The sequence below is a fragment of the Mytilus californianus genome, unplaced genomic scaffold (genome assembly GCF_021869535.1).
Source record: "Mytilus californianus isolate M0D057914Y unplaced genomic scaffold, xbMytCali1.0.p SCAF_13, whole genome shotgun sequence".
NCBI classification, from domain to species: Eukaryota; Metazoa; Mollusca; class Bivalvia; order Mytilida; family Mytilidae; genus Mytilus; species Mytilus californianus.
The window spans coordinates 23,362,857-23,384,769 of NW_026262615.1; the positions used below are offsets into that span (position 1 = coordinate 23,362,857).

The following is a 21,913-nucleotide window of genomic DNA, read 5'->3' on the forward strand; positions in this document are numbered from 1 at the left end:
ACTCTGCTTGGTCTAGGGAGGATAGACTCACTCGGGAAAGATTTTGGATAAGAAAATTAACAACTTTGGCACCAAATGGGATAAATGAAAAGATGTAGTTCGACTCCATGCAGTGCTTCACATTTGGGTTGTATTACTTTTTATTACAGTCTCTGTTTCTATTTCTTTACCTTACTCATCTCTAAAATAAATCTGTTGAATATACCAATTTAAATTGCTTAATTTTTTGAGGGATGTAAAAGTACCAAGCCACGTTCAACTAGTTAACCTTAGTCAAAATTTATTATTATATTTTAACGGCCGTTTGTTTGCGATGTTTAAATACGCAGACTCTGTTGCAACTACTCTACCGTTGTCAAATTTGAAATATTTACAAATTTAGATCGTTCAGTGCTGTTTATTTGGAATTCTTATTGACGCAATCGTTCTTGTAACATCATAACTGTCGTCACCGTTAAAGCTTTAGAATTGTGCTAGTTCATATCGCACATTATTATTTTTATTTAAAGCATATATTTGAACTCTCTGTTGTAATTAGTCATATAACCTATGTCGTGTTTAACACATATTTAGAATTGTGCAAGCGTCTTACCTGATGTTCGGTTTGACATTTTTATTGTATAAATTTCAAGATTTGTATAGTTTAATCTAAGTAGACTGATATATGATTCATTCAACATCACAATCATATTTACTGATGAAGGATATCTGTTATCCGAAATATTTATAAATAATTACATTTATAATTCCTTTTTTTGTTATTGGTGTTGTTGTGTACACTTTTTAGGCGTTTATATATATATATATATATATAAGTCTATAAAAAGGACCAACCAGCAAATTTACTATGTACCGGATCGTCTAGAATAGACGATACTGTGCAGATAAGGAAAAAAATATATAAGTCTAGAGATTTGCACAACGTTACTAATATAAGATGGTATTATACGAAGATGTTGTTAATAAATCGTGTTGACAAATATTTCGGCTTAACAAATAGCCTTCTTCGGTGTCAATTATTGTAAGTATTGTTAAAATAATTGACACTGAAGAAGGCTATTTGTTAAGCCGAAATATTTGTCAACACGATTTATTAACAACATCTTCGTATAATACCATCTTATATTAGTATCGTTGTGCAAATCTCTAGACTTATATATATATATATATATATATATATGTCAACGATAACAACTGAACAACTTAGTAAAACAATCTAGAGGTCCACTTACGTCATCAACAATAGACTTTTACCTATATCAAATGTAACGTTCTGATTCACTTCGAGTTTAGTCAAATTGAAGATACAGAATATTAGACAAGATAACAACACTATGTCCACCCTTCTCCCGTTAGGGCGGCAGAGTACCGGTTAACGGGAGAGAAGCGGGCAGCAGAGTACCGGTTAACGGGAAAGAAGCGGGTAGCAGAGTACCGGTTAACGGGAAAGAAGCGGGTAGCCGGATTACTTCCTTGCATCTAAAAAAGACGCGCAATCGGCAACACCAATTTAAAAAAACGGAGATGTAAAAATACACATAAAGTCAATATAATTTTTATTCAGAATGTAAAAAAAAAAATTTAAAAAAGCGCCATTGTCTAATGCAAAATCCATATAGAAACGGTTTCAAGAAAAAATTATACATATATGTACGTTCACAATAATGTTGCCTTAAAATTCATTTTTTCTGAAAAATATGCAGGGGATAATAAAATTTAAAAAATCGTACAATACTAGTCTAAAAATAAAAAATATAAAAAAAAAAACACCGTCATTATCTATCGAAGATTTTCTAAATATTGCACTGAATTCTATTCAGATCATGTACTATATGAGGGAGTTATGGATATAAAATACAAAAACAAATGTGAATAAGGAATATGTTTGGTAATCACCAATGAGATAGTAACCAAACGGTTAAAATAAACCAAGAGGGCAATATACAGTTTTCGAGGTTGCTATGCAGTATATCAAACTTTAGATCGTCGATCCTCATTCTAAAAATATTTTGAATACATTAAACAGAATCTATAAAAGTGTTGCCATCGACACTAAATTCTCCAAACGACGACTGATTGATTGATTGATTGTTGTTGATCGATCGATTGATTGATTGATTTGTCTTTGCTTAAGGCAGCATCAGCGCAAAAAGGTTTTATCATGGCGGGTCCAAACGACGAAAACTTCAGGTGTAACAAGACAATAGTAGACGATGTTCCTGGCTTTGGACAGATACCTGAATATATCAACCCTCCTTCTGTTCAATTTAATTCATTTGGCTAACAAAACGTAATCAAAAAAGAACATACAATAAAATGATAAGTACAGGAGAAGAACATTACTCAAAAATAATAGAGGATCTGGATGGGGTTTACAGAATAGAGAATAATGGGTAAAATGTGCAGAAGAAATGACAAAATAAATTAAGAATAGAGAAAAAATAGGGCAAAAAAATAACAAAACAGAGAATAATGGGGTGCTAAAATATAAGGAATAGAAAATAATGGACAAAAAGTAAAAAGAATACAGAAAAATTATCTAAAAAATCAAAGAATACAGAAATGGAGGACCCCCCCCCCCCACCATCTACACCCTTATAACAGTGTAATAGACAACTAATAAACAAGACAACTAATAAACAAGACAAAAAAATAACAAAAAAAACACAAGACAACAAATTATAATAAGCAATATTATACCGGTTCCAATAATACATAAACGGATAAGAGGTATTACAAAAAATATTCGAATGTTATCTGTATGTAACAATTTTTTCATTGGCTAAAATTTGCCGTCATATTGAATGGTACAGCAGACCACACAAACCAAGAACACTAACCGATTCCTCTATGTTATAGACTACAAAATATAAACAACAACAACTATCACTGGCGTGGTACAGGTAGTCAGACTTGACTCAAACATAAAATGTGTTAGGGTCAAACCAGTTTTAAATGAGCACAAATCCTCCTTTGAATACATGTACAAATATACATAAAACACAAATAAAAAATATACTCGAAGACTGCTCGCAGTTACTAAAAGCATGCTCGAAAACAATTGGCAAGATTAAACATTTTTGAGACTACTTAAGTTGATAGTCTATAAATATGGCACTATTTTAGAGGGGGTGGACAGGGGGTACCCTTCTCCCACCTCCCGCCCCTATCTTCCACCTCCCACTTTTAGAATCTATTTTTTGTCTCCCCCCACCACCCACCTCCCTCAAAAGCTGTCCACCCGTCATTTTGCGATTTGTGGTGGATCCAGGGTTTTGAAAGGGGTTACTTTTTGAATATAAAAGCAAATATTTAAATATATAAAACTAAAAAGTAAAATAAAGAAAATTAAAAAGGACAATAAAAAGCATTAATATATAATAAAACGGCATTAATATATAAAGCGCCAATACTTAAACTCTTATTTGCGTTGTTAGAGGGAAAGGCAACACTTTTCCGTTCTTAATCCACCCCTGAGAATCACGTGCAGATATATAAGTTTTTAGAGGACGACCATTTGATTTTTTTGGGGGGGAAGGCCGGGGGTATTTGAAAACGAAGATCCTGGCATGGTAAGCGCTAAACCTTAACTTTGCTTAAATAGGATGTAAAAATGAACATTTTGCAAAATAAAATGTAGGAAATAATTGTGCACAATTTAAGTGAAAACAAATTTTTGCGCTTTTTACTTAGCCGCGGAAAAAAATAAGCATGCAGATGAAAATGAATAGTCATCCACCAAAAATTCTTCCTGCCCCCACCCACCCCAAAATATCAAATGGTCGTTCCCTTAGACATGTCTTTCTATTTTGGGATATGTCCATGTCGTACATAGTTCATCAGACGAACAGCCTCGGCATGTCGCATTTTATATTCTTCTTTTAACTCCCCTTCTGAAAAGTTCTTCAGTGTCATCCCATCTACCATGTCTCCTTCAAACAGTTCCGAATATTTTTCAAGTTTCAGTTTATTAAGTATTTCAACGACATCCGAAATGTTTCTATTGCTTATGTCATGAGCGTCAGTGCTGACCTCATTACCGTCTTGCGTATTGTCTACGTGAGGCGATTTCACAGGTGACGTCATATCACAGGTAGCGTGGCCATCTAGTGAATCGTCATCTCCATATATATCCGGTTCATAAATTGCTTCATTGTCGTCACATTTCACAATAGGGTTTACATGTTGCACATTGTTGTTTTCGTAAGGTCTGTTTTTCTTTTGTTCTTTTTTATCTGGCACTTCATTTGATGGTGTTGCAGGTAGTGGTCCACGCGGCGGCAAAGATGGCGTCTCTTTATTATTTGGTATACTTGGGAGTGGTCTTCCAACAGAAGTCGTTTTTGGCTTGTCTTCAGAAGAAGATTGTTTTCTTGGTGCTGGCATAGGAGGTTCAATATAGTCATAGTCTTCTCCGGAATCTGTGTCTGAATCCGGTTTTGGCGCTTCTTTCTTCTCCTCAATTATTCGAATTTCTATCGAATAAAATATTTAAATGAAAGATACAATTAATGGTATACAAGTTTGACATTATTTATAGATGTTAAATTTACATAAAATGTACACTTTCTATGTCTTTATCCACAGATCATTCGCCTCTAACTTGAATAAAAATAATACTTTATAAATCAAACTCAAACATTTGAAAGCCAATATTGTTTAAATGCGTTGAAATGTTAGGAGCTATATGACCAATAGTTACATAAAAATATACAAATTCAACATATTAGATCACGTGTGGCTGAGATAATTAGAACCTTAGTTTCTTAGCAATTTCTTAATTTATCAATGGAGAATTTAAAAAAAGAAATTATGCTGTAAATCTTGTAAGTTATAAAACACTGAATACTTAACTGATGATACCCTCGTGTATTTAAAAAAAAAACCAGTCTGTATAAATCTCGTGCGTCCAAAGCACTTTATGGATTTACGTTCATAAGGAACGCCCAAATATGTGACTTTCCCCCCAGATAATTTCTTTATTACTTTAATATTCAAAAAACTCCTATGGTATAGGTAACGTTTACAAGGTGTCTCTTCAGAATCTTTCAAATTTAACGAGCTCATAATGACATTGGCAATCATACCACATCTCTTTACATATATATACCTGTGTCAAAATCATGGTCGTCGAATTTAGTTATAGATTTGACTTGTTCGTTCATTTTCTTTAAATATTCTTGGAACTTTTCTTTAGGCTGATCTTCAAACCCATCAATAGTCACTATGGAGATATCTGGGATAACAATAATTGTAGTGGTGTCGTCTGGTTTTATACAACCTGGAAAAACATATTTTAGTTTTGATATTTATAAAATACTGTATAATTTAGAGTGTCAATAATTATAACGATGGTAGGTGAGCAAGCCTATTTTTTTTACTCAAAACTCCTATCCTGTCTTTTTTTTCAAATTTCATTGAAGCCCCCATAAAAATCAAATGGTATCTCCCTTAAGACGATTGCAACCGCTAAGCAATGTCAGAAATTCAAAATCCAATACAGGTTCTAGATGTATTACAAATCCAGTGACAGCTCTTTATATAAGTTTGCACATATAGATGTAACATATCAAACATAAATCAAGAATCTTATTAGTATCCAAAAGGGTTTTCTATGGTGGCCGGTTAAGGCCATTTCGCGTTTTCGCGTTTTCGCCCTTCATGTTCTATAGGGCGAAACGAAATCGCGAAGTCGAAAACGCGAAATCGGGAAGTAAAAATATTTCCCGTTTTCGCGTTTTCGACTTAGCGATTTCGCTTTTTCGCGTTTTCGCCCTATAGCATATGAAGAGCGAAAACGCGAAAACGCGAAATGGCCTTAACCGTCCACCATAGTTTTCAGAAAAAAAAATAAAATAACTCATTACTATAGTTTTCAAACTGTAGCCATAAAAAATCTAATTTACGAGGAATTTCAGACCAATATTGAGGAGTTGATTTATTGGAATAAAATGAGACGCGGGATATACGTCAACGAGACAGCAACCTGTCGATTTCTTAACGTCCATTGACAGGGAAAGGCAAATTATAAATAACCAACAAGTGTGAAAAGAAAGTGTACTGGAAAACGGATTGTTAATACAACCTTCCACAGGAAAACCATTGCGTACTAAGTTTGGCATGAAATTAAACTTTACATCTGGTCACCAATGAAGCATTCACAGAGTTATTGCTACATCTTAATTTGAAGGGATTGCAAACTTCTCCGAACAATTGGATATTACGACCCAAATCACGCTCACTTATTATACACCCGTACTTTCTAATGGAAACCCCCGGCAAGAGGTAGCAATCGGTTTAAAAAAAAAATACCTTCGTAGCCATAGGTCCGCCCGTCTTATTATCTGATAGGGAGAAAACCAGACTATAACGTAGTAAACTAATGGAATCTGCAGTGTAATATAACTAACCTCCACTCAAGTAAATAGTGCAATTGTAAATTGACGCCCCCCTCCCCCAACCCACCCCGGGATTACCGTGTAACATAATTACCATCCAATAAACAATGTCCTTGTAAGTAATACTCAATGAGCTCCTCTGTGATTAGTAACTGGGCGTTACCATCAGGACCCCCCGGATTACCGTGTAACATAATTACCTTCCAATAAACAATGTCCTTGGAAGTAATACTCGTTGAACTCCTCTGTGATTAGTAACTGGGCGTTACCATCAGGTCCAACACTAATATCTGTGTGTGTTCGTGAAGAAGTAAAACTTACAAAAACTGGAGGCTTGTTGTTTTTAAGTATGGTTTTTAAGTTCTCTTCTGGTCCCACTGTAAAATATATATGATTTACTTAAGTTTAGTACATAACTATCTTATATGGAAACATATTTATAACCTCATTTTTAAAATATAACACTTCTATGTATCATCCTATTTTTTTAAATTAGATTGCCGCTCAATTTCAAACCTTTATAATGTTTAGTAGATCTTTATTCACCTTTATTCAACAATAGAACAATTTGCATTGGTTATTTCAGAAACTAATATGGCTACACTATGTACTGTAGTTATAACCTTTATTATTATTATTCATTTACTCCTGATAGTTATTTTTTATTCTATGAAACGGTTTTGCTTGATTCTAATCTACACTACTGTTTTCAAATGCTTTCCACCTTATTTTGGTTGAGGTGGGTCATTGGTATAATTTCCTGAGATAGAATTTTCTTATACTTTGCTAGAATGTAGATTTTTTCCATGTTTTTTTTCAAAATTATAATGAAAAGTATGGACCACCGTGCTATTTTTTAAGCTACAAGTCGTGTAAAATTGCCCAAATTTGCATAGATTGTTCATGGAAAGACATTTTTTTGTGAATAAAAAAGAAATTTTGAGATAGAATTTTGAAATAAAATATGAGAAGATATGCTTTAAGAAAATAAAAATAAAAATGCTGTCACCGACCTTGTTTTCTTGTTCCCATAACTTTATATATTTTTTTTCAATTTTTCTCTTTTCTTTCTTTTTTTTATGCCCATGAATTTTCTCTTTTCTTTCTTCTTTTTTTTTTTGGCGAATGAATAATATCTTTTCTTTATTTTTTTGGGATACAGTATTCTCTATTCTGAAAACCCCACCTAGAACCTAATTAAGCTGTACTTGATGCTCACAATTGTTACGTCCTTTCACAACCTGAAACTTTAAGTCTGAGTTTACAGGGATACTTAGGAATTGTTCCCTTGTCGTTGATCGCTTCGCCATTACACGCTTCTGTGTAATGTAACGATGGAGACGAACAACCTGAAAATACAGAAATTTTAATAAAAAGCAAATTAAGTACGAATAAAACCCCAAGGGTAACTGGGCAATAGAAATATGGTTACCACTGTCCAAGGTTAGGGGAGGGTTGGGCGCCCGCTCACATGTTTAACCCCGCCACATTCTGTATGTACCTGTCCCAAGTCAGGAGCCTGTGATTCAGTGGTTGTCGTTTGTTGCTGTATATCATATTTGTTTTTCGTTCATTATTTTGTACATAAATCAGGCCGTTAGTTTTCTCGTTTGAATTGTTTGACATTTGTCATTTCGGGGCCTTTTATAGCTGACTATGCGGTATGGGTTTTATTCATTGTTGAAAGCCATACGGTGACCTATAGTTGTTAATTTCTTTTTCAATTGGTCACTTGTGAAGAGTTATCTCACTGGAAATCATACCACATCTTTTTATTAGCTCACCTGGCCCGAAGGGCCAAGTGAGCTTTTCTCATCACTTGGCGTCCGTCGTCGTCCGTCGTCGTCGTTAACTTTTTACATTTTGAACTTCTTCTAGAGAACCACTGATTGGAATGAAACCAAACATGGCATGAATGTTTCTTATGAGGTGCTGACCAAGTGATGTTACTTTGTAGCGGATCAATCATCCAAGATGGCCGCCAACGGGGGACTTAGTTTAACATAGGACCCTATGGGAAATACATACAAATGTCTTCTTTTAGAGAACCACTAAATGGAATGAAACTAAACATGGCATGAATGTTCCTTATGAGGTGTTGACCAAGTGTTGTTACTTTGAAGCTGATCCATAATCCAAGATGGCCACCAGCGGGGGACTTAGTTAAACATAGGACCCTAAGGGAAATATTTACAAATGTCTTCTTTTAGAGAACCACTGAATGGAATAAAACCAAATATAGCATGAATGTTCCTTATGAGGTGCTGACCAAGTGTTGTTACTTTGAAGCCAATCCATAATCTAAGATGGCCGCCAGCGGGGGACTTAGTTTAACATAAGACCCTATGGGAAATATTTACAAATGTCTTCTTTTAGAGAACCACTGAATGGAATAAAACTAAATATAGAGTGAATGTTCCTTATGAAGTGCTGACCAAGTGTTGTTACTTTGAAGCCAATCCATAATCCAAGATGGCCGCCAGCGGGGGACTTAGTTTAACATAGGACCCTAAGGGAAATACATACAAATGTCTTCTTTTAGAAAACCACTGAATGGAATGAAACCAAACGTGACATGAATGTTCCTTATGAGGTGTTGACTAAGTGTTGTTACTTTGAAGCTGATCCATCTTCCAAGATGGCCACCAGCGGGGGACTTAGTTTAACATAGAACCCTATGGAAAATCCATACAAATGTCTTCTTTTAGAGAACCACTGAATGGAATGAAACCAAACATGACATGAATGTTCCTTATGAGGTGCTGACCAAATGTTGTTACTTTGAAGCTGATCCATAATCCAAGATGGCCACCAGCGGGGGACTTAGTTTAACATAGGACCCTATGGGAAATACATACAAATGTCTTCTTTTAGAGAACCACTTAATGGAATGAAACCAAACATGGCATGAATGTTCTTTATGTGAAGCTGACCAAGTGTTGTTACTTTGAAGCCGATCCATAATCCAAGATGGCCGCCAGCGGGGGACTTAGTTTAACATAGAACCCTATGGAAAATCCATACAAATGTCTTCTTTTAGAGAACCACTAAATGGAATGAAACCAAACATGACATGAATGTTCCTTATGAGGTGCTGACCAAATGTTGTTACTTTGAAGCTGATCCATAATCCAAGATGGCCACCAGCGGGGGACTTAGTTTAACATAGGACCCTATGGGAAATACATACAAATGTCTTCTTTTAGAGAACCACATACTGAATGGATTGAAACCAAACATGGCATGAATGTTCCTTATGAGGTGCTGACTAAGTTTTGTTACTTTGAAGCTGATCCTTCATCCACGATGGCCGCCAACGGGGGGTCTTCCTTTAACATAAGACCCTATGGGAAATACATGCACATGCTTCTTCTAGAGGTGCACTGAATGGAATGAAACCAAACATGGCATAAATGTTTCTATTTATGAGGTGCTGATGAAGTGTTGCTACTTTGTTGCCAATTTACTGTTCAAGATGGCCACTAGGATTTTTTTTATTAAATTACAGGACCAATATTTAACCAAATTTGGCCTCACTCATTATAAGGGTATCTGTTATAATTTTAATCTATTTTTACATGATTTCCAAAACCAAAGTAGAATCAGGTGAGCGACACAGGCTCTTGAGAGCCTCTAGTTTTTATACTTAGGTCTTCACCCGTTCAGCCGTAAAACCCAAAGTGAGCCGTCGGTTTGGCTATGCGGCATGTGCAAGTACGCAGCCACGTCCAGTTAGAATGGGATGTTAACTCCAATGCCTCGTGTAAAAAGAATATCACGCTCTCTGCACGCTTAGAACCCTTGCAACAACTCTTTTAGGGGTCCGTAGGTGGCCTGTTGCAAGGCAAAACTTCTGTTCCTATCCAATATTCCCGCATTTCCCAGTGGGAGTCCAAATTCCCCCGACCTTCATTCCAGACGGCCTCTATTACAGGACCGACCTATTGTATTTATTGTCAATTTGTTATCGCCCTGAAAATACATGAAATATTTGTCACTGGACGTTAAGCGACCGACAATCAATCAATCAAATATGAATAAAAGGATTCCCGCATTTCCCAGTGGGAGTCCAAATTCCCCCGACCTTCATTCCAGACGGCCTCTATTACAGGACCGACCTATTGTATTTATAGTCAATTTTTTATCGCCCTGAAAATACATGAAATATTTGTCACTGGACGTTAAGCGACCGACAATCAATCAATCAAATATGAATAAAAGGATTCCCGCATTTCCCAGTGGGAGTCCAAATTCCCCCGACCTTCATTCCAGACGGCCTCTATTACAGGACCGACCTATTGTATTTATTGTCAATTTGTTATCGCCCTGAAAATACAGGAGATATTTGTCACTGGACGTTAAGCGACCGACAATCAATCAATCAAATATGAATAAAAGGCGATGTGAGATAATTTTTCATGATAGCACCCCTTATAGGAAAGAAGAAAAAAAACAATGAAAAACAGTACAGAACAAAATAAGTAAAGAAAACACCCAGAGGTCAACATACGACCTTTGAGAATAGACAAGTGTCTATACAGTATGTCAAGCTTTAAAACGACTGAGTCTAGAAAGGTTATTATATAATAATATACATCTAACAGACCAGGTCATAGAACTTGAAAAAGCTCCAAATTCCCCAAGAACAAAAGCATTGAAAACAAAAACAACCACTGACGAGGTTCCTGACCTAAGACAAAAACAGGTTTTAATTGTTTTTAGGGTTGTCGGAATAAATCCATAACAAGCCCAAGAAAGAACCAAAACAGTGCTTTGATATTTTCACAATGTAAGTGTGATTTTATAACAGCCATATTCTTATATATGAAGTCATTCGTCGTGATTAAATTGTCCTTTTAGAAATTGTGTACTTATTGCACGTCAAGTTGCATAGTTATCTGAGACGGGTACCGGAATTCTTATAAAGATGAAAAGATAAATACTCTCTTTCACAGATATAAAATATATATAATCCTTTTTTTTTTTGCAAAACCCTGACATGACTGTTTCGGGCTCTACGTTTTTGTTTCCTTTTGTTTTGTTGTCTTTTTGTTTGGTTTATATGTTTTTGTTGTCTTTTTGTTTGGTTTATATGTTTTTGTTGTCTTTTTGTTTGGTTAATATGTTTTTGTTGTTTGGTTTATATGTTTTTGTTGTTTTTTGTTTGGTTTATATGCTTTTGTTGTCTTTTTGTTTGGTTTATATGTTTTTGTTGTTTTGTTGTTTGGTTTATATGTTTTTGTTGTTTTTTGTTTGGATTGTATGTTTTTGTTGTCTTCTTGTTTGGTTTATATACTTTTGTTGTCTTTTTGTTTGGTTTATATGCTTTTGTTGTCTTTTTGTTTGGTTTATATGTTTTTGTTGTCTTTTTGTTTGGTTAATATGTTTTTGTTGTTTGGTTTATATGTTTTTGTTGTTTTTTGTTTGGTTTATATGCTTTTGTTGTCTTTTTGTTTGGTTTATATGTTTTTGTTGTTTTGTTGATTGGTTTATATGTTTTTGTTGTTTTTTGTTTGGCTTGTATGTTTTTGTTGTCTTCTTGTTTGGTTTATATGCTTTTGTTGTCTTTTTGTTTGGTTTATATGCTTTTGTTGTCATTTTGTTTGGTTTATATGTTTTTGTTGTCTTTTTGTAAGGAAGGAGGATACTATCTTTAATCATTTATTGTTTAATTTGAGGATTCTCTATATCCTTCAAATAAAAGTTTGAAAAGCAATTATATTTGTCTTCTTTTTCGTTAAACAGTACAAACGCGTTAATAGGGTGATTTCACCACTACTTACTAAGAACTAACACCAGAGACAAGAAAATAAAAGAGAATAAGGCATTAAAAAGGTTCAACGTATACAAATCTAATAAGGAACGAATAAGTAACAAAGTATCAGTTGAGCGCAGAAACGGGTACATACGCGCTAATAGGGTAATTTTACTCCTACGAATACTGAACTAACACCAGAGACAAGAAAATAAAAGAGAATAAAGCATAAAAAGTGTTCAACTTATAAAAAGCGAATAAGGAACAAATAAGTAACACAGTATCAGTCAAGCGCAGAAACACGTACATACGAGCTAATAGGGTAATTTCACCAATGCTCTTCAACTTCGTACTTCATTTGGCCTTTTTAACTTATTTTGATTCGAGCGTCACTGATGAGTCTTTTGTAGCCGAAACACGCGTCTGGCGCAAATACAAAATTTCAATCTTGATATCTATGATGAGTTTATTCACCACTACAAACCAAGAAATAATACCATAGACAAGAAAATGAAGCATTAAAAAGGTGTAACGTATAAAAATTAAATAAGGAACAAATAAGTAGCGAATAAGTAACAGGGTATCAGTCGAGCGAAAAAAGGGAACATACGTGCTAATAGGGTAATTTCATCACTACGAATACTGAACTAACACCAAAGACAAGAAAATGAAACAGAATAAAGCATAAAAAAGGTTCAACGTATAAAAATGGAATAAGGAACAAATAAGTAACGAATAAGTAACAGGGTATCAGTCGAGCGCAGAAACGGGTACATGCGCGCTACTGGGGTAAGTTCACCTCTACGAATCAAGAACTAACACCAGAGACAAGAAAAGAAAAGAACAGAAATCACTTAAAAGATGCAACGTATAAAAAGTGAGTAAAGAACAAATAAGTAGCGAATAAGTAACAGGGTATCAGTCGAGCGCAGAAACGGGTACATACGCGCTAAAAGGGTAATTTCACCCCTACGAAAACTGAACTAACACCAGAGACAAGAAAATAAAACAGAATAAAGCATAAAAAAGGTTCAACGTATAAAAATGGAATAAGGAACAAATAAGTAGGGAATACGTAACAGGGTATCAGTCGAGCGCAGAAACGGGTACATACATGCTAATAGGGTAAGTTCACCACTACGAATAAAAAAATAACACCAGAGACAAGAAAAGGAAAGAACAGAAATCATTTAAAAGATGTAACGTATAAAAAGCGAATCAAGAACACATAAGTAGCGAATAAGTAACAGGGTATCAGTCGAGTGCAGAAACTGGTACATATGCGCTAACAGGGTTAACTTAACTCCACCAAATTAGGACTAACACCATAGACAAGAGAACAAAAGAAAAGAGAGCATAAAAAGGTGCAACGAATAAAAAGCGAATAAGAAACGAATAAGTAACAGGGTATCAGTCGAGCACGGAAACGGGTAAATACGCGTTTAAAAGGTAATTTCACCTCTACGAACCAAGAACTAACACAAGAGACAAGAAAATAAAAGAGAATAAAGCATTTAAAAGGTCAACATAATCGAATAAGGAACAAACAAGTAGCGAATAAGTAACAGGGTATCAGTCGAGTGCGAAAACGGGAACATACGCGATTATAGGGTAATTTAACCTCTACCAACAAAGAACTATCACCAGAGACAAGAAAAGAAAACAAAGAAAGCATTAAAAAGGTGCTACGTATACTCGAATAAGGAAAAATCAGTAGCGAATAAGTAACAGGATATCGGTCGAGCACAGAAATGTGTAAATACGCGCTAAAAGGATAGTTTCACCTTTACAAACCAAAAACTAACACCAGAGACAAGAAAATAAAAGAAAATAAAGCATTAAAAGTGGGAAACATTTTATAATCGAATAAGTAACGAATAAGGAATAAGGAATAAGAAACAAATAGGTAACCAATCAGAAATAAGGAATAAGTAACGAATAAGGAATAAGGAATGAGTAACCAACTTGACGACCCTCCTTTAGGTTATAATTATTTATTTCCTGTGATGTGTTTTACATACATGTAGGTATTTTTCCGCAGTTTCTGCGAATCCAACACACTTGCGTAATATCTTTGTTATCGTTGATTTTCTATAAAACGAGTTTTAAAAATTCATAGGATGGATTTCAGATGTTACTCCGGTACGACCTTTGAAAGTAAATCTGCCATGTTTTTTTTTAATCTGTAGATATGGGCGCATTTTCTAAGTGCCTGATTCAGTTTATAGTTAAACGTACTGTAGATATGTTGAAGGCAAAAACCATATGATTTTAATAGATGTTGGGAGCATACAGGATCTGCACACCGGACTGGACTTTCTTCTTTTGAGAAATGTTTCAGACTTATTATTTTTATTTACATGTATTATGAAGGCGTCCTGATTCTCAAAGTTATTTGGAAAACGTATGCCAAGTCTACAGACGTTTGAACATTTGTTTCCCCAAAGACACAGGTAATCATTTCATTTTTAGGACAGTTATTGCATACTTATTGTTCTTTTCGAATATTTATCTGCTAGAGGTGTTTATGTTCAAAATGTGGCAAAACATTGACAGCAGTGAAATTAAATTGCTTTATGTAACTCCAGCCATACAGGTGATGAATTTCTTTATTTGCTTTGTTGTTCTGAATTGAAAAACGAACGGAAATTATAGCTTCAAAGCAATTTTTTGACATAAAACAAGTATCATGTCAATTTTAAACTCACTGTTTAGTAATGAAAAACATTTGTGTTTTTTCATTAAGTGTAATAATAAGAAGGTTAGTCCCTCCTTGTAAATATATATTGTCATTCTTAATTTCTTTTTATTTCGTTAAAAAATTAAAAAGTTTATTATACATGTATATGTTACAGTGAATTTGTATAATCAGGGATTATGTAGAATCCCTGATTTTTCAGGGATTTTGCATAATCACTAAAATCATAAGTGATTATATATAATCCCTGAAATTGATCAGTGATTTTACACAACGATGCGTGAACAAAACAAACCGACACAATAGGTAAAAATGTCAAAAATAGGGTTACAGCAGTCAACATTGTGTTATCATCTTAATCACTATAAAAACAAACAAATGTAACGAAGAAGCACAAAAAGGCATAAATCAAATTTAACATCCTCATTTAGCTTATATTATACGATTTTATTTATCTATGTAAAATCCACCATAAAGGATGGAAGGTTTTAAGTACTGGCGTAAAATCGCGCGTTTGAAATTCGCACAGGTAGACATAAAATAATTTTGTCGTTCAAAGTATGAAGAGATACATAAATACAGAGTCACGTAAAATGGATATCACAAATACACTTTATATCGCTTCAAAGTGCAATGAAATTAGATCCAATATGTGAAAGCTACGGGTTTTTTGGGAGTTTTTTTGTTGTTACAAAAAAAAAACAGGATAAGCAGAGCAAATGATCAATAGAAAAGGGTCTAGATGGGGTTTACAGACTAGAGAATAATGGGCAAACAGTGCAAAATAAAGGGCTAAGAAATAAAGAATTATAGACCAAAATAGACAAAAAATTAAGAATAGACAATAATAGTGTGCTAAAATATACAGAATAGAGAATAATGGGTAAAATAAATAAAGTATAGAGAAAAATAATTCTAAAGAATATAAAAATGAGGAACCCTCATCCAGACCCTCATAGAAGATGTCATCCAAATTTAAAATGTAGTTTGTAAAAATATTGTAGAATATTGTGCTTAACATTTAATATTTATGTTTCTAAAGATGTTTAGAAAGGATTTTATAGAATAAATCATTTCACTTTTATTTATTATCTCTTCATTCCAGTTATTATGTATAATCCCTGACATTTTTTCTAATGATTATGTATAATCCCTGAAATTTTTTCTAGTGCATGATTATGCATAATTCCTGAAAATTTTAGTAATTATATATAATCACTTAAGTTACCACTGATTATACATAATCTCTGAAAGTTTCAGGGATTATACATAATCCCTAATTCTACAAATTCACTGTAACATATATACATCATTATTTTATACTTTATTTTACATTAGAACACCGTCAGCATTTGTTTACCTTCAACTTTATTGTATTTTTGTTTATTGATATTATTTGTTTCTCTGTAAACTTGTACTTAGTTTTTTAGAGAATAAATTTAAGTATCTATAATTTATCTATCTTTAAACACTACCGTACCTGATCAGATGCGACATCGTCGAATTTTGTCTTCCCGTAAACTCCACCAGTAATTATTGCTAACTGGGGAAGTTTGTTCTTGTTTTTATCAAAGTATTCTTTCAGATTCATTTCTGAATCTGCATCATATTTGTACTCCATTCTAAAAAAAAAATGATTACAAAAAAAAAAAATGGAATCAACAATTGTATTGGTCAAGGTTGAATATTCATGGTCAAGGTTAAATATTCATGGTCAAGGATAAATATTCATGAACAATGATCATTCATACTTTTGTAAGAAGGTTGTTTGGACTTCGAGTCCAACATTCTACATTCCACATTTACATTGTAGGAGATTCGCAGAGTTTGCGGTCATGCCAAATATAATGTAAGTCGTCAAAGATGGACAGCTGATGAAATATTTGGTTGCAAGTCAGACACCACTTGTTCCCACAATCCATGAAAGAGTCTGTTGACAATAAGCCTAACTCTAAATAGCAAACATTTGATGTTAATAAGGAGATGCGGTTTAAGCCTTTTTGAACTACAAAAATCAAATATGTGTGACTCTTGGATTGCTTGATTGCTGGAGTAATTTGTGTTTAAGGCCACTTGTAGGTGACTCTTGAAAAATCTTTAACAGTTAAGGGTGGTGTTCTTTTTCTTTATTTGTCTTCAATTGTTTTTAGAAACCTGTTTTAATTTATCTGAGATTTGCTAATAGATCAGCTCAAATGGTAAACTGCAAAACGCTGTAGTAATGTAGTCACTGTTACGTCGCCGCTGTTTCGGAGTTTGCACTAATGGAACTCTTCAATTTGTTTAACTTTATTTAAATTATTGTTGAACTTCGTAAAGCTTTTGACTCTGTATGGAGAATAAAATTTTTGTACAGGCTAGTAAGAAAGGGTGTTTTTTCAATGTTATAAAAGATCAATACTAAAGAACATATTAATCAAATATAAATATCAATTTTCAGAATATTGAAGAGGGGTAAAACATTCGTTGAGTTCTACATTATCTAACTTTTATTATAAATGATGTAATTACAGAGTTGGAAAATAGAAATTCAGATCCAGTAACATTGATTTTACTTCAAATATTTAAAATCTCTTCTTTTTGTAGATATTTTCAAATTCGGGACCTTTTATAGCTGACTATAGGGGTATGAGTTTTGTTCATTGTTGAAGACCGTATGGTGACTTATAGTTGCTTAAGTCTGCCTTATTTGAACACTGGTGGACTGTTGTCTCATTTCCAACCATACCACATCTCCTTTTATTTCTATATTAATACTTATTTTTACCCAATTGTCTCTTTGTTGTAAAAATAACAAATTGAACTTAATAATTTCTTTTACCGTCCCAGATATGAAATCCCTGTGTATAAAAGTGAAAATATATTTTCGCGCTGCTGCGGAAATAAAATAAAATGCGTATCAACAGATGAAAATAAAACGATAAATCCGGAGACCCCCTCCCCCCATCAAATGGTTGTCCCCTAATTTGCCTGGATGTTTACATTGTAAGTACAACACATAAAGTGCAAAGGTAAATTTTATTGCAAAACAAACAAAAGTGGTAATGTCATAAGATAATTTATGAACACGTAAGAGCATACACTGCAATGAATGACTTTTATATATTTTATATAAATCTACTCTAAGTACATCCGCCGATATCACTACAAAGTCGCCACATTTTGAAATTTTCTGTATAGTAAGAATTATTTCCGAAGTTGTCTTTAAATATTTTAAACATTCTCAACTTATCTTTAAAAATTCTTAACCTTCTTTGATCAACATTCCGAATTTGTCTAAACAGATTCTTAACATTCTGAATCTGTTAACAGATTCTTTATATTCTATATTTATTTTAACAGATTCTTAACATTCTGAATCTGTCTAAACAGATTCTTAATATTCTATATTTATTTTAACAGATTCTTAACATTCTGAATCTGTCTTGACAGATTCTTAATATTCTATATTTATTTTAACAGATACTTAACATTCTGAATCGGTCTTAACAGATTCTTAATATTCTCTATCTATTTTAACAGATTCTTAACATTCTGAATCTGTCTTAACAAATTCTTAATATTCTATATTTATTTTAACAGATTCTTAACATTCTGAATCTGTCTAAACAGATTCTTAACATTCTATATTTATTTTAACAGATTCTTAACATTCCGAATCTTTCTGAACAGATTTTTAACATTCTGAATTTGTTTTTTTATCAGATTGTAAACGTTCTGAATCTTTTAATTTATGTCTGAAACTGCGTAAGAGTGTAGAAAAGAATGAATTGTATATAAAAAGATAGTACTTGAAATGGAAAAGAGACTTTACAGGCATTTGACAAAACCAAAAGCAAAGAATCATCGTTTGATTTTTTTTATCTTGCTGAAAACCGATAATTCCTTTAAACAATGCTATCTATGATTGTTTTATATTTTCCTGTTTTTATTAATAATATCGATATTTTAGTATTAATAAGAGTTGCTTCTGCTTAACTTTATTTCATTACACAGTCTTCATGTATACTTTTTATTTTTTCACTGATCGAAAATTAAAAATGGCAAATAATTCCGCTCAAACCATACAACGCTAGGGGTCGTATTGAACTTGCAATGAGGTGTATCCTTTTGCTCATTGTTGGTGGCCTCACTCTAACTTTTGAGATGAAGAACAGTAATAAAAGCATCTAAGGTATATGTAGAAAAAAAAGGAAACAAAAATATAGACAAGGCCGTATACCCTATATATCATTTTTATTAAACTTACAATTAATAAGGACGTCAATTTTGAATACTTTGTAATAAAAGTGTTTAAACTAATCAATGGCTTTATTGTTTACAGTGTTTTTGTATACGAAATGGGAGACTTGGTTTTATTACCGAACAAAAAGTGGTATCGTCGGGGAGATCATGTGAACTTATAAGGTCATTGTTTTAAAATGAATGCAACATTGTCCGCTGAAACAGAAAGACCATGACAATGTCAGTTCAATACAGTCTGGTGAAAGCATTGTTCAAAATATTCGTTTTAAAATCCACCAGAGACCAAATGACGAGGGTGTAATCAACTATAGGTAACTGTACTGCTTTCAGCAATGAGCAAAACCCAAAACCTATAATCAGCTAGAAAAAGCAACTCTGACATGACAAAATGTACATGTAACTTTTTTTTAGTATTCTAACAATATGCAAATAATTGTATTAATATTAATCACGAATTTCCATCGACACACGGGGAATTGATAGAATTGAGGACAGGCTTCTACTTTGATAAACTGTGTTGTGCTCTAACGAAATCGTAAGTGAAACCGAGTGTGACTTTCCATTTTTATTCAAAATCAGAAAACAAGTTTGGTACAAAATATCAAAAATTAATTAACAATTTTGATACAAAAAGCAAAATTGGCACTGGACATCCGAATGAAAAGCCATAAGAGGGTGAGATTGAAAAATAACACTATTATAATTACTATACATGGCCTACCTGTGTTGTCTCTTTTTTCTTTATATACAATGACCAACCAGGAAGTTAATATTCTTTTGAAAAACTAAATTTAAAGTTGAACTACTTGTGCAAGTTGTGTTATAGTGTTAGATTACATACGGAAGTGAAGATGTTTATATAGATATTTTAATATCGTATTTTATTTAATTTGGATAATTGCCAGCCGTTGATGCAAAATTTAACTTAAGCGAGGGATTTCCAAAAGTATTGTGGGGCAGGGTCGTCAAAGATAGGGAAAATGGAGAAAGATGGAAACGTGATTTCTCATGGGGTTCGAGAAATTATTTGGCATCTTTGTTTGATCTTTGCGCAATGTTATAATATACATGATATATACAGCTATCTATCTATGGGAGTTTCCAATCAATACATCTTTCCTGTTGCATAGTTAAGTTTCAAAATACTTAGTACTGCAGTTTTAGATGAGAAAACATTTGGTAGATTTTTGTCTACTTTACGCCCTGTTGTATATTTCATGCATATTATTAATTAAGACGTGAACAAAATAAACTATAAACTATAAATTAATAGGCAGACTCTGTAAAGTGAACCGAACGGAATGAAGGGCTGGAAATTTAAACTGCCAGTGGAAAATGAGGACATGTTCTAAATAGGAAGAAATTTTGACTTTAATTAAACTGACCAACTACTGCCCTAAAGAACGTGATATTTTCGCTAAACAGAGCATCTGATTTGAAATCCTCATTCGGGCCGGACATTGCTACGTATTTATATATGAGGGTCTGGATGTTGGTTTTTTAATATCAGTATTCTTAAATTTTTAGGTCATTTTTCTTTATCTTTAAAATTTACGCTTATTCTGTAAAATTCTTATGCAAATGATAGTACTAATAAAATGTTCGTGTAATTATTTGATTTCTTTATTCTGCACATCGTTTACTTCTGTAATCAGTATTATATTACCTAATTCTTTAATTTTTCACCGTATTTTTTTTATACTTTTGCACCCCTTGTTTCTCTATTCTTTATATTTTTTGCTCATTTTTCTCTATTCATTTTTTTGAGGGCCATTATTCTCTATCCTGTAAATAAACGCGTAGGAATATGTAATACGGTTTCAAATACCCGATGACAATTCAACCGTGGAATTGATGCCAATGGAAATTAAGAAAAACATACGAAAGCCTATTAGGGTCACAAAAAAATTTTTTTTTTATCTCGTAATTACGAGAAAACTATCGCGTAATTACGTTTTATCAGGTGCCCCGGAAGGGTAATCATGATCTGTATATATCTATATATATACAGCACAAACAACATTTTCCAAAAGACCAAAAAGAGTGAAAAAGTATATTTTAACAAAACGCATTAAAAGTTAAAATATACTTTTTCACTCTTTTGGTCTTTTGGAAAATGTTGTTTGTGCTGTATTTAGACCCCTCTAACAAGAAATTTGTTTTGCATGCACACGTTTAAAAATTGCGGTTTTTATCCAACGCAATCATAGGTGTGAACGTTGTTTTCAATTTAAACTTGTTTATATATATATATGTGTGTAATTTTATCTCGTAATTACGAGATAGTTTTCTCGTAATTACGCGATAGTTTTCTCGTAATTACGTCGAGATATTTATCTCGTAATTACGAGATAAATATTTTTTCTTTGTGACCCTAATAGGCTTTCGTAAAAACGTAAAAACGGCATTAGAATTTGAATTTTATTGTTAATCATAACAGTGCTGCAGATACAAACGTCATTATCCTATGACAAAACCACCGTCCTGGATCGAGCTGAAACAAAAATCAAAGTATATTAAAAAAGCTTACCGTCAAATTAGGATTCTAACATAATATATAATAATTAGAAGATGCGAAATCATTGCCAATAGACTGATATGATCAATTTTGGTATCCATTGCTATCTGCTACATATGCATTTAGCCTATAATACGGATACCTCCAACAAAGTTCATGGCATGTTTGTGATTTTTATCGATCTGATGAAGCAATCCCTTTTCAACCGATTTTTATAAGTTGTTCATATGTTGTGCAGTCACACCACTGTCCCATGTAGGGGCATAGGGCGCCCGCAAACATGTTTAACCCAGCCTCGT

At 33.3% G+C, this 21,913-nt stretch overlaps 1 protein-coding gene across 1 annotated transcript; it reads right to left on the reverse strand.

Annotated features, from left to right (window-relative positions):
- Positions 1–1,543: 1,543 nt before the first annotated feature.
- Positions 1,544–19,906, reverse strand: LOC127723382 (uncharacterized). Its single transcript, XM_052229971.1, has 6 exons — positions 19,818–19,906; positions 16,332–16,473; positions 7,618–7,747; positions 6,599–6,775; positions 5,111–5,281; positions 1,544–4,475 (listed from the first exon to the last, which is right to left on the reverse strand). The coding sequence occupies exons 2-6, from the start codon at positions 16,470–16,472 to the stop codon at positions 3,805–3,807; spliced, it is 1,290 nt and encodes a 429-aa protein (XP_052085931.1). The 5' UTR covers position 16,473; positions 19,818–19,906; the 3' UTR covers positions 1,544–3,804.
- Positions 19,907–21,913: the final 2,007 nt, after the last annotated feature.

Coding starts and splice junctions, on each gene's coding strand:
- LOC127723382 (XM_052229971.1), bottom strand. CDS start 16,472: ATGGAGTACAAATATGATGCAGATTCAGAAATGAATCTGAAAGAATAC. Junction 7,748..16,331: donor ACGATGTCGCATCTGATCAG/GTACGGTAGTGT, acceptor CTGTATTTTCAG/GTTGTTCGTCTCCATCGTTA. Junction 4,476..5,110: donor CGACCATGATTTTGACACAG/GTATATATATGT, acceptor TTTATTCGATAG/AAATTCGAATAATTGAGGAG.